The sequence below is a fragment of the Podarcis raffonei genome, chromosome 7 (assembly GCF_027172205.1).
Source record: "Podarcis raffonei isolate rPodRaf1 chromosome 7, rPodRaf1.pri, whole genome shotgun sequence".
NCBI classification, from domain to species: Eukaryota; Metazoa; Chordata; class Lepidosauria; order Squamata; family Lacertidae; genus Podarcis; species Podarcis raffonei.
Window position 1 is genome coordinate 26,905,571 of NC_070608.1, and position 13,929 is coordinate 26,919,499.

General features: G+C 44.7%; 1 protein-coding gene across 1 annotated transcript; it reads right to left on the bottom strand.

The window, feature by feature from the left end:
* Positions 1–1,498: 1,498 nt before the first annotated feature.
* On the bottom strand, positions 1,499–10,162 carry OTUD6B (OTU deubiquitinase 6B). The gene is made up of 7 exons (XM_053395679.1): positions 9,990–10,162; positions 6,398–6,552; positions 4,800–4,892; positions 3,961–4,273; positions 2,957–3,018; positions 2,198–2,304; positions 1,499–1,807 (listed from the first exon to the last, which is right to left on the bottom strand). The coding sequence occupies exons 1-7, from the start codon at positions 10,099–10,101 to the stop codon at positions 1,723–1,725; spliced, it is 927 nt and encodes a 308-aa protein (XP_053251654.1). The 5' UTR covers positions 10,102–10,162; the 3' UTR covers positions 1,499–1,722.
* Between the last annotated feature and the right edge of the window lie 3,767 nt (positions 10,163–13,929).

Below are 13,929 nucleotides of genomic sequence, written 5' to 3' on the forward strand. Positions count from 1 at the left end.
GGGTAAAACCTCAGCGCCTAGGACTTGCCGATTGCATGGTCGGCGGTTCGAATCCCCGCGGCGGGGTGCGCTCCCGTCGTTCGGTCCCAGCGCCTGCCAACCTAGCAGTTCGAAAGCACCCCTGGGTGCAAGTAGATAAATAGGGACCGCTTACCAGCAGGAAGGTAAACGGCGTTCCGTGTGCTGCGCTGGCTCGCCAGATGCAGCTTGTCACGCTGGCCACGTGACCCGGAAGTGTCTGCGGACAGCGCTGGCTCCCGGCCTATAGAGTGAGATGAGCGCACAACCCTAGAGTCTGGCAAGACTGGCCCGTACGGGCAGGGGTACCTTTACCTTTACTATTGTGACAGCCCTGAAGACAAAAGAAAAACTTTCTCTTAATGGTACATATCTGAAATATTAAAAATGCAACTGAGTGATGCTAAGTGCTTTAAATATGCAAGTATGTTTTATTGTTCTGTACAGTTTAATTATTTGCAGGGATGTTTTATAACTGGCAGCTGCATCTGAAGCGCTCCCTGTAAGTAGCAGTTTTTAATTGAAGCTGCTACTTCAAAGATTTGGGCTTTTCTATCTTACAAGTGTAGGGCTGATTTAAGCATGTGATGGCTCTCTGTCTGACATAGCTCATATGAAGGTACTGCTTGTGTGAATTAGTATCTCTATATAATGGCAAGCATTTGATTCTACCTATTTTTGAAATATGACAGCATTTGACCTGCTACTGCTCTGGGAATCAGGACAGCCATATGCATGTTTTAAATAAAACGTGGACAGTCACTTCACAACCAAGTTTGGAAAGAATGCCATGCACTCCAGAGGTGATTGTGTAGGGGCTCTGTTTGAACTGGAAACCAGGATCAGCAACAAAATTCATTCTTATTCCATATTGCCTTTACTGCGACTGCGGAAAGTAGTAGCCATCCTATTAAAGAACAAACCAAACTTGTTCTTCAAAAAGTCTATGTAAAAGGGAAGGGGTATAGCTTAATGGTAGAACACGTTGTTTGACTGGGAAAAGGTACGAGATTCAGTCTCTAGGTAGGGCTGGAAGAGTCCTGTCTGAAACCTGGAAGGCCACTGCCAGTCAGTGGGGACAAATGAACTAGGTAGACTAATGGTCTGACTCAATATTATAGGGCTGTTTCTTATAACCAGGAATGTGTTTCTGAGTCTCTAAGGCAGTTACGTTTGGATGCGCAACCCCATTTAAGCTGGGCAGGGGCAGGGAGGTTCTCTGAAGATTTCAGCAAGAGGTTGTTTTTTTTAAGTCACAACAATGGTTAAAAGATATTCGACCTAAAGAAGCATCATGCAACCATCTCCTAGTATCACCAAGTTTTTTAGCAATTGCAGAAAATTGTTAAATATTCCCATAATGTTTTAGTTGCAATTGTTGAAAGACTGCTGTTTATAATAGTTGAAGAGTTGTATAGCCGTGGTACATAAACCATTCTTTTTGCTACTAAAGGAGAGGATTGAATGCAAGTGGGGGGGGATCTGTAATACACAATTTATTAGTTACATTACAAACACCTTGGGGAATATTTTGTTTAAAACATGATTTAAATTAGAATTAACAGTTCATACAACAAATCTGATATATATCCCCAAACCCTCATTGCCTTGTAAAAAAACTCGAGCAGAATTTTAAAACCTATCCAAAGATAAGCAGCGTAAAGTGCAAAGATGCACTCATCATATCTTCTGTTGAATCCTGTACTAGCTTTCATTTTCTGTAGGTGTGTCCATTAGAGGTTTTACAGAATTATAATGTTCTCCTAATCCATATGCATGTCTCATATACCTAGAAGCAAAAACAACAGGTGTTATAGCAATTACAAAGATGTCTTCCAAACAAACAGAATGCATGCACACATAGATGCATCCAATGGTTTTATTTCCAGTGGTGTTGCTCAGCTGATGGTAAACCTTCCAACAGTAGAACAGAGAAGAAAACCATTTTCAGCTATCGTCTCTCTCTCTCTCCCCGCTCCTCCCTCTGAAATCTGCTCCAGACGGCTAGTTGACCCTTCCCCCTGATGCTATGACTATTTACCCATAATATGTCTCACTGAATTCAATGGTCTTACTCCAAGGTACCCTTAAATACATGATTCAACCAATGTTTTTAGTCACTTATATACTTCTTCAAACACAGAACTCCTTTGAGGCTGTGTTTAAAGTATCTACTTACACAAGTATTAGGGGTTTTCTCCTGTATTCCTCACCAACAACTATAGGTGGTGAATCCATTTGTACAACTTCAATCGGCGTTTGCAAGATGTGCGATAGAGCCCTTAGCTGCAAGGCACAATTACATTTTTTTAAAAAAATATGTATGAAATTTGTAGTTATCTTTGTAGCACACAGCATTAAGTGGCTTACAACAAAATTTAAGCCCTTTTTAAAAAAAAGTAAGTGTTCTGATCAGTTCTTTGAACAACATAATTTTGCTCCAAAACCTATATTGTTTTAGACATTTATATTAAAAAAATCATCAGTGCAAATATGATTTCACCCTTTTTATTATCTTAATAAAAGTAGGTTACTAATTCATATTGACATGACAGTGGTCTCAGTATGCTAGACAGATACAATCAGCATAGCATGTGGTATGAATGGGCCCAGATGATGGCTGTAAACCTTTTACAAAGTAGAACTGTTCTTCTACCATATAAACAGAACAGAAATGCTCTTGATTATCTCTGCAGTAAGAATTACCTAAACCTGAAGCAATTTCTTCATTGTAAAAGTAAGGTGGGGAAAACTGTTACTGGACCCCCATCTTTCCTGACCGCTGGCCATGCTGGCTGGGCCTGCAGGAGTTGATAAAAACGATAGAAGGTTCACAGGATTCCCAGCCTCTCTTGAAGATTTGGGAATATTCTAAAGACTCAAAACGAACAAGCGTTGGCATTTAAGATATTAGGAAAGAGCAGGGCACGATACTTACTTCCAATTGGCCACCCCAGGCAGCTGTGTTTGCTATATCATGGCAGTATTTTTCAAATTCCTCTGGAGGGAGAAAGTGCACCATTTTTAATCTGAATGTTGGAAAACAGAGCAAGCCCAAAAAGGAAAGCTTACATTGGCAATTAAAGTATGCAGAAGAACATAACTTTGCATAGTAATACACAAGGCAAAGAGGAAACAGGCTGAAGGCAAAGATGTCGCCCTGTCAGATAGAAGGAAAGAAACGAGCAAAGGACCAAGCAGTGTTCTGTGAAATGACAAAGTCAATAAATATTATAAAAGGTATGGACAGATTTACCAATGACACGTTTAGTTTAATAGTTTGTGTTTCTCCTAGATTGCACAGAGGTTCTGCTTTGGGATGTTTCCCTTGGTTAAAGAGAGACAGTTTAGTGGGGGAAAGCTTTAACAAATAAAGCTTTAATCTAATGCAGAGTTTTAAGCATGCTTAAGTCCATTGGTTTCAATGGGCTTAAGCAAGGTGGATTTAGGTCACAGTCATTAAGATATTCTTAAAGTCTCAGCCCCTCTGATGTGCTTAGAGCCACAAGTCAGGTGTGGGACCCTTTGGCCCTCCAGATGTTGCTGAACTTCAACCCCCATCATCCCTGGCCATTGGCTATGCTTGCTGGGGCTGATGGGAGCTGGAGTTCAGCAACATTTGGAGGGCGAAAATTTCCTCACTCCTGCCATAGGTAGTAATAGTAAGTAATGTCTTTACATCTTGTTGCAATTGGACTATTCCACACACACACACACACACACACACACACGTTTGCCATCCAGTACATATTTACCTAAAGGAAACATGCAATAAACACAGAAAGACTAACTTCTGAGCAGCATAAGTAAGATTTGGTTGCAGCTATTGGGGTCCTTACAGTTTAATTAAATCTGTGCCACTGATATGTGGTAAACTGACTTGGTACCAATTTTCTCTGTAACAGCTGACTCACGACAGAAATATGCACACAGTTTACTTACCATGACTGTACAGATCTCCTGTATTTGGGTTAGTTAGAAATGGTAGGAAGTCATCCACGTGACTTTTCATGTACTCTGCCGTTTGACTTCTAAGCGTTGCAACAGTCCAGGAGTTTTGTTGCTCTTTGAGCTGATCTTCAATAGCTCTGTACATGCAGTGACCATCAGATGGGATCTGCTTAATTTCTAATTGCCTCGTGGCTAAACTATGGGCGAGTTTTTGACTTTCAAGGTGCCTAGCTCCTGTTAAATTTTCTATCTCTGCTTCTGCGATTCTTTCTTCTCTTTCTTTTTCCATGGCTGCTTTTTTATCCTGTGGGTTGAAAACAGTAAAATGCACGGGGACGTCACATTTGTCCACATCATGAACCAATATCATATGCTTATTAAAAGGGGTCTCAGTTGCCAATGATTCACATCTCAGTTCTACTAACAGAACGGTGCAAAAAGCAAAGCAATAAAGTTGCACAAGTTAAGGGGAGTACTGAAACTTATTCAGAGATTTCAGTTATATCGTTTGCCTTTCAGAAAGGTCACCATGAGCATTTCTTGGAATCCAGCTCCAAAGATGGGGTTAGTTAGCTGTAGCCAATTGTGGGCATACATGAAAGAGGCTTGAAAGACCAGAAGAGACTTAACGGGATAACATGCAATGAGATGAAGGGGTCTCTAACCCCTCTCTATCTGATCTGTGCTGGTGACTGCTTCTGTCTGGGCCACGGGGCTGAAACCAGGTCCCAGAGCCACCCTGGGGACACCAGATCTCTCACAAAAGCACCTGGGTCTGCATGTTGCTCACTGTCTAATCAAGACAATATTCACATCCGTAAGAACCTTACCCGCCTCTTCTGTGCTTTTGTTATTCTAGGAGGCTGAATCTGTTCCATGTCCTCAAGCTCCAGTCTTGCAATATTTATAACTGCAGCATCTTCCTAAATGACAAATGAGAATTATGTAAAATGTGTAGTGACTAGTTTCTTGAACTTGCCGCTCTAATTTTCAGGGTAAGTTATAGCGCATACATCTGGAGTTTCAGTTCCTTAACAATTCATACCATTGAGAGCCAGTGTGGTGTAGTGGTTAAGAGCGGTAGACTCGTAATCTGGTGAACTGGGTTCAGGTCTCCGCTCCTCCACATGCAGCTGCTGGGTGACCTTGGGCCAGTCACACTTCTCTGAAGTCTCTCAGCCCCACTCACCTCACAGAGTGTTTGTTGTGGGGGAGGAAGGGAAAGGAGAACGTTAGCCGCTTTGAGACTCCTTAAGGGGAGTGAAAGGCGGGATATCAAATCCAAACTCCTCTTCTTCTTCTTCTTCTTCTTCTTCTTCTTCTTCTTCTTCTTCATACCACAGTTTCTCACCCAACCTATTTAATATTCATTCTCTAGTGGCCCCAACAAGCAAGTTATGCACCACGCCAGAAGTATCACTCAGACTCTAAACTAAGGCTTGAGACATTAATGATGGTGCAACCCAAGAGTTCTTAGTACTTCAGCCTGCACAATATGTGGTTCCTGTCTCATACTGTAGCCTAGATAAGCTGCCGGAAGAGGGATTATGCAGAAAACCGGTACAAACTGCATGAAGTGTTGTGCAAGTCTGGTATAGGAAGAATAGTCACCTTCCATTCCAACATCCCAAGGTACTACTGCCCCATGCCATGTGCAACACCTGACATCATATGTGACATCGGAGGAAGGGCAGGCAAAGAAACAGCTGCTGAGGAACAATCTGGAGTTTAAAGTGCAATCCCAAATGCTCCTTGGTAAGTCGGGCTTAATGACAGCAAACTTATTTGACAGCCAGTGGGGCTTGCTATTGACACTGATCAGCTGATTTGGAGTTGCCACCTGATATTATGTCAGATGATTGACAGGTGGGCAGTCTTGTCTACCGTCAAAGTTGGCCTGCTAAGGGTGAGAGAGGTGAGGATCTAGCCTGCTGGCTAGGTTAAGTTCCCCCCCGTCTGCTGTTATCAGTCAAATTATAGCAGTCTAAATCCTTCCCCAACCTACAAAGAGAGCTAATCCGTATCCCAGGTACTATGGAAAGCAAGTTAGACATTCGCTGTCATTTGATGACACCAGCAAGCAAAATCGATTTGCCTTGGGAACTAGAATGTACAACATCAGCATTTGCCAGAAAATAAACAACAAACATTTATTGAGCATATGATCGCGCTTCGCAGAGGTAACCCAACTCATCTACTTTTATACAGTGCGGCTTCCAAGAATCAGATATGTTTTTAGCGATCATTCACTCACTGTGCATTTAAGGCGAAATAAGATTTATCATGGCCAAAATAACAAAAACAAAAATGGTGTCACAGCATTGAAACCCAATTCCTTAGCAAGTTAGAAATAAACAACGTTCAAAGGTAGTTTCAGTGGATATTATGCCAACAGAGCTTTGAAAATGGAGTGCCCCTCAACACGTACTTTATTCTCTTCAGTTAGTGTCTCCTTTAGCTTCTTAAGTTCTCCCTTGTGTTTCTGTTCCAGCTCGGCCTCCAGTTTGGCAACCTCATCAGACAGCTGTTTTCTTCTCTTTTTGTCATTCTTTGGAACGGCATTCTTCATTCCTTGGATTTTGGCTGCAGAAGCACAAATCAGTGAGACAACTGGTGAGTGCCTAGCAATTATGCATGTCACTGTTCATCATTGGAAAGCTGGCCATCATTAAGTTTAACATTACTACACTGCAGGTGTGACATAATAGGCCGTATCCAAAGCACTCATTCCATGTGTGCAACAGAACTCCCTCTTCTCTCCCTGTGTCTACCTGACACCCTCCAAAATCTGCTCCAGAGAGGTGGGAGAACCCGCAGAACAAAGTTAGGGGCACGCAAGAAAAGTTCTGCTGCACAGCTAGAAGTCCTTGCACTTGAACAGGAAAAAAAAATGAATTTAACATCTTTCAATGTATATGCATGACTAATGTAATTGCACTGTAAACCCATATTGCAGAAAATATCTATTTCAGGGGGGGAAACCTGCCTCAGTCACATAACTATTAACTACAGTGCTTTTTGTGCATGAACCTTAAACGTAATAGGGAGCAAAACCACTGCCTTCCAAACACATTCAAAAGGTGAAACCAGTCTGGAATGCTGGAATGAAATCCAGTGAACTGTTTGGAACTATGAAGGGACAGGCCGATTTTTTTTAAAAAAGCAAACTAAATAAAATCTGGTCTTGCTTAATATTATTTATTAGTTGCTTTTTACAAAAAAATTCTCTAAGTGCACAAAGGCACATGTTGAGTTCTATGCTCCGAAACATGTACGACTAAAACATGTACCTTGGTTGATGAATGCCTTGCGACTCAAACGTTTTGGCTCCCGATCGCCGCAAACCTGGAAGTGAGTGTTCCAGTTTGCGAACATTCTTTGGAACCCAAACGTCCGACACTACTTCCATGGCTTCTGATTGAGCGCAGGAAGCTCCTGCAGCCCATCAGAAGCCGTGCCTTGGCTTTCGAATGTTTTCAGAAGTCGAACGGACTTCCAGAACGGATTCCGTTCCTCAACCAGCGTACAACTGTGTGTGTGTGTGTGTGTGTGTGTGTGTGTGTAGGTATGTATTTAATCTGGATGATGTGTTCAGACTACCCAGTGAAGTAGAACAGTGATGGGAAACCTGTGGCCCTGCAGGTGTTTCATAGTGGCTGGCTGGGGCTGATGGAAAGGTGCAGTTCAGCTCCACCTTGATGGCCATAGTTTTCCTATCCCTGGAGCAAAGAATATCCACAATTGCTACTAGTCCTAGCAAACATAACAAAACCTACAATGCACAATGCTCCTTCCGGTACTACAAAGCTAAGTAAGAGAGCTGTGACAATGCAGGATGAGACAAGAAGCCACATCCTGGACTCCTTCCAGCCTGGTTTTAGGCTTCTCACATTAACCTCAGCAACACCAGCACTGCTGCAGCTCCCCCACTTTTGAGGTCCACTGCAGAAAGTGCTCTGAACACATCTGTGGAATTGCTAATGCGTCATGAATGCTAATCGAGGCTCCACAGCAAAAAAACTATTTGTGGGCTTTGGAAACTGGCACCCCATCTCGTGGACTGTAGTGCAATGTCAACAGGCAGCATGTGATCCAGTAATAGGGTCAGCGTCAGAACAAGGGAACATGATTCCCTTCTTGTCTCCTGTGCTGCAAGCTGGACTTACTCCAGATTCCATAGCCACTCCCATGCCAAGATTTGCAATATGATTTTGCAAATGTAAGGCACCAGCAGCGCCTCCTATCACATCTTCAGTAGCAGCTGAACTTGCCCCCTAATAACAAATCCAGATTTCCATACACACTGTCCAGGCTTGTGCTCCGGAGAGGTCACTCTGGTGCTGCTAATGCAGCGGTTTGGCTTCACCCCTGGAGGCGCATTCCGTTGTCTCTTGAGACAGACGGATGACAACAACAATCTCCTGTCCCCTGGTCATGCAGGCTGGGAGTTGGAGTACAATAAAAACTGGGCAACAGTTCAGAAAGCACATAGCTGTGTTTGCTACAGACCTGAGCCTGCAAGCTTATACAACACTTACCCGGGAGTGAGGACTCCTACTGAACCGAATTGGACTTATTTCTTAGGAGACACAAATAGGATTGTGCTGCAAGAGGCTTGTGCCTCCTTAAAAGATGGAACATATTTCTCTTCTAACACATTGAAGTTCATGAGCAAGAGCCCATTTCATCCTATGAAGCAGGATCTAACCTACAAAAGCCCATGTGCTGTAACACATCTCATATCTTTTTTCTGTTTTATATTTAAAGTGTCATATTTGCAGGGCCACATTATCAGAAGATCAGCATCACTGGGCACCTGCAGATGCCTACATCCTTGCAGGGCGTCAGCTAGCAACCCTGCGTGGTCCTCAGCAACTCCTGTCTGGTGGCGCTCACCACAATGAGCAGTGGCAAGAGTGAGGAGGTGGGGCAAGATCTAGCCCTTGCCTTGGCCTTTCCTTCTGGGTGAAGCCCACCCAACCAACCAAGGAAGGCATCTTACCCAAAGCTTCACCCCTTCCACGGTCAAAACCAGCCCTGTGCAATTTGCTCTAGGAGTGGACCAGAGAATCCGTGTTATATGGGGCAGCTGCATACATTCACTTTGCCAGATACACTGACCCTGTTAGGTCTTGAAGGTGCCACGAGCCTTTCTCCTGCTTCTATTCATTCATTTCATAAAATTTATATACCGCTTGATTGCAATGTTTAAAAACCTACAAAGCGGTTTACAAGGAGACAAAACAATGAAATATAGAAAAAATTGCAATGTGCAAAACTTAAAACAGAAAGCAGATTAAGGTTCTGCAACTTCCTAAGCTTCCAGGTGGGCTTGTCCCAACAAAAATAACAGTATCATAGAGTTGGAGGGCACCCCAGGGATCATCTAGTCCCGTGGTTCCCAATGTGGGGCACACGCTCTACAAGGGGTCAATCTGATTTTTAAGGGGGTCGATTTGATTTTTAATGGGGTCGATTTGATTTTTAAGGAGGTCAATTTGATATTTAAGGGGGTCAATTTGAGAATGAGTTATTAACAGTGAATGGCCTTTTAGGCTTCCTTCACGTGAATAGGAGTTCACTTTTTGAATAAGCAGAATTATATGTTGCGGCGGGGGGGGGTGTCATCAGGATTTTAGAGATGCTTAGGTGGGGCATGGCCCGAAAAGGTTGGGAACCACTGATCTAATCTAACCCCCCTGCAGTGCAGGAATCTCACCTGCATCGTGAATTACAGATGGCCATCCAACCTCTGCTTAGAAACCTCCAAGGAAGTTTTCAGCAGGCGCTGAAAAGCAGGTACCGAGACGGCGCCTGCCCGGTATCAAGTGGGGAGGAGTTCCAAAGTGTAGGCGCTGCATATGCAGCCCGTTAAGTGAAACTCGCCCACCCACAAACCCTCCTTTCCTGGCTCCCTAGCAACCCGGCTCCCCCGCCCCGCTTTCATGGGGTCCCTCCTTCAGCAGCAGCAGCGCCTGCCTGCCTTCCCTCGGTCTCTCTGCCCCGGGCGGCTCCCTCACCTTGCAGCTCGCGCTTCTCCTTGCGCTGCCGCCGGGCCAGCAGCTCCAGGCCGCCGCCCCCCGCCGCCTCTTCCGCAGCGGCCGGCTCTTCTCCTTCCCCGGGCCCGTCCATGGCGGCCCGCCGTGACTCCTTCGCCCGGGCTGCTCTCGGCCACGGCTGGTCCCGCCCTGCTTGCCGCGAGGCCCCGCCCCCAGGCGTTGGGAATAGGAGCGGAAGGGACTCGGCGCACGCGCCCCAGGCTCCATCGCCGCCAGACCGGCGAGAGACCATAGACTCCTGGTGACGGAGCACTGCGCAGCCGTGTGACTGTGGAGCTAGGAAAAGTGAAGAGCGATCGCTGCGCTGACTTTCTCAGGATTTCCGCCTGCAGCTGTGACTGGGCGGCAGCAGCAGCAGCAGAAACAAATTTGCTGATTTGTTTATTTTAGTGAGGATTTACTTCCCGTCAGGTGTCAGGGGGATAAAAAAATTACACAATATTTAGGAAACATCTAAAGTTCGTGGAAGTTTTTAGTGTCTGATATTTTATTATTTTTTAATATTTTGCTGGAGTGGCTGGGCAAATGAGCGGGGTTAAAAACAATAAAATTATTATTATTATTATTATTATTATTATTATTATTATTATTATTATTATTATTTGGAGTTTCCTCTCATATGGTTGGAAGGGCTGCCCTTAATCACGACCTCAAAAGCTCAAGACTTCTCTATAATTTTCTATGGGCATCAGCCGCTTCCGCCTTGTGGGAAATGTAGGGAGAAAAAGGCGTCCAAAGTCAACTCGGAAGCTAAAACTATACAGTACTGTATCTACATTTCCTATCTCTATGGGGAGGGAGAGAGAAACATGGGAAAGAACAGAGGGAGGGAATGCATTCCATTGAGGAAGCGCGCCATCCAGTGGCCCTTTGCAATATCACACCTCCAATTGGCTTGGCCTTTGCTGATGGTTCTTTCAATTTCGGCCTTGTCTCTGCCTTCTTCTGATACTCTTAAAGGTGTGGTCCTTGCGGTAGGCAAGGATGGGGCACTTGTGGCCTTCCAGAGGTTGCCGGCTGGGGCTGATGCGAGCTGGAGTCCAGTAACATCTGGAAGGGCCATACATCCCTGTGGTGCACTCTGAAACTCTAGTCTGCCCCCAAAAAAGTTTTAGAGGAACAACAATGGGAATAGAGCTGTCAAGTCAGAGATTCAAAAATACAGCTTCTCACAACCCCTCGCCAGGTCAAGGGAATGGAGACAGGGCAAGTTGGAGAAATAAAAACAGAACATGTTAGGGTAAATATTAAGAGTGGCTGGGGAAATCCAGCCAGATAGGTGGGGTATATTATCATTATCATTATCATTATCATCATCATCATCATCATCATCATCATCATCATCAATCAATCTTTATTACAGTCCAGAGATCCAACAAATTATTACAAAGCAATGCACATTATTATTATTATTATTATTATTATTATTATTAGGAAATATAGTTCTAGCATGGTAGAGCATTGGGGCCAAAGTCCATGTGACCTGCTGGCTGAGGTTGGCTGAATGGTGCAGAGAACTGATTGGGCGGAGAATGGGAGATTGGCAGAAATGTCTCCCTGAGCCTCTGTAAATTCAAATGGTTTATGGAAGGATGTGTGTGGCACAGCAAAGAGCGTGGCTTGGAGATTTGGGGGGAAATGTAAAAAAAAAAGTTGGTTAGCATTTCACCTGGTAGCACTAAGCCCTGGTTGCCCTAATGGTCCAGCATCCGCTGACATAAATCAGGGACTAGGAGAAATGGAGAGTTGAAACAATGCAACAAACTAAAACACTATAGTTCAGCAATGGCAATTGTGTAGTCACGTTTCAAATCAAATGTATCCTCTCAGTTAACAATGTATACTAAGAACTGGGGGGGGGGGGAGTGTCATTCACAAGAAACCCTAACTCTGTGCATTCTGTCCATAACTATAATTCCACCACTCCCCTGACATCAAGTTTGAGGAACATTAAGGCTTTGCAGCTTGTTGCTTGCAATGGACCAGATTTCGCTGACCCTGGTATGGCATGAGGGGAGCCACAAATCGCAAGAAACAAATGAACTTAGTATATCATGTAGGGAACAGCAAGAAATTTGAGCATGATGAGGGGATAAATAGATCAACTTTCATGTTTGAAGACAACTGTTTTTTTGTGGGAGGTGCTTAGGGGTAGCTGCGATACACTGGCATGCGGAAAGCTATGGCAGTAGAAAAAAATTTAGGTTATGCTAAGAGTTTTTCACACTTCACATTTCTAATGAGAACACTCTTAAGCCTTGGGATTGAGACTCCTTGCCTTGTTCTAAAAATAAAATGAATAAAAATAGCAGAAGGATTATAAAAGAAACGACAGAGGCGCCGTATGGAATAGATAATGGGAGTGAAACAGCATTGCAAGAGCTCAAGTTTCAAGATAAGAATTGGAGAAGGCTCCCCTTTGTGTAAGTGAAGACATTGCCACCATAATAACAGCTGTCACTTTAATCTGCCATAGTAAAAGGCATTGTGTTTCAGCAGCATGTCGACTTTGTAACGCCATAATCTTTCATATAATGCAAAGCTTTTGACATTGTTAAATATTGCATTAATTTAGAAGAAACGCTCAGGCATAAATTCTACACATCTTTGTGATCTGCTGATAGGTCAAATGCTCTGTTGTTGCTGATGTAAACAGGAGGACAGCAAAAATGTTGAAGTGTATTGCAATGAGGAACAGAACCAAGTGTTGGGCACCAGGAATCTTGAACCAGGAGACTCGGGGAGAGGGACCCAGGTGCTGTACTTCCTGCACCACCAGGGCAGCTTTCAGTGGGAGGGAGCTTGCAGCCTGATCTGTGCTGTGCTGCAGCACCACCCCTTTCATGGCTGGAGATAGCATTACAGCTTGCGGGACTAGGCATTGGGCCCCCATACCCCAACCCGTATAAATAAAAGACCAATAAGACTGGTTTGGGGTCAAAACAGGCCACAACTTTATTGAATACAGATGAAAGAGGTTTGGCTTGGGCATGGGGCAGTCTAAATACTTCTGGCCCACTCACCAGAAGTGACGCGTGGTCAATCCAGGCGATTCCTAAGACTTACATCCAATAGGGTGACCTCTGCAGGGACCGCTGCTTGGGGGAGTGCCTTCAGCCCTGCCCCCCCCCCAGGGCAGGCGGACATGGCCACTCCCCCCAGATCCCTTTAACACAGCCTTTCTCAACCTGTGGGTCCCCAGGTGTTGTTGAACTACAACTCCCATCACCCCTAGCTAGCAAGGCCAGAGCTCAAGGATGATGGGAGTTGTAGTCCAACAGCATCTGGGGACCCACAGGTTGAGAAAGGCTGCTTTAACAGGATACCCCAGCATTTGGAGGGGCAGGCATAGACTACAACCTCCCCTCCATCCAAAACGAATGATTGCCCCAATGCCCAACCAGTTGTGACAATTGCTATGAGGTAGGCAAAACCACCGGGTCAGTGCTGGCGAGGGAAGGAACAGGAAGTGCCCCAGGTGATGGCTGCTTAAATGGGAAAGGGGCGGATCCAAGGGAAGCCCACCTTCGGCTCTGTCAGCTCCGCCCCCTGTCACAGCGCAAGTCCCAGTCTGCATCCCCATTTCCCAAAGCAGGGTGCAGGCTAGGATCTGGTTTCTGATGGGGGGGGGTGTTATGTACTGAGTTGAATAGGCTCCAAACTGCAGCAGTCTGATTGGTCCTAGAACAATAGGATCCAAAAGGCAGCAGTCTGATTAGTCCTAGAACAATAGGATTCAGAATGCAGCAGTCTGATTGGTCCTAGAACAATGCAGCAGTATGATTGGTTGGAAGGAACCACCCAATCATGCTCCAGATTGAAGTGAATCCACAAGCTGATTGGCTTACAGTAGAATTCCGGAATTAGCCAATCATGTGCAGCCCATTGTGTAAATAATGTA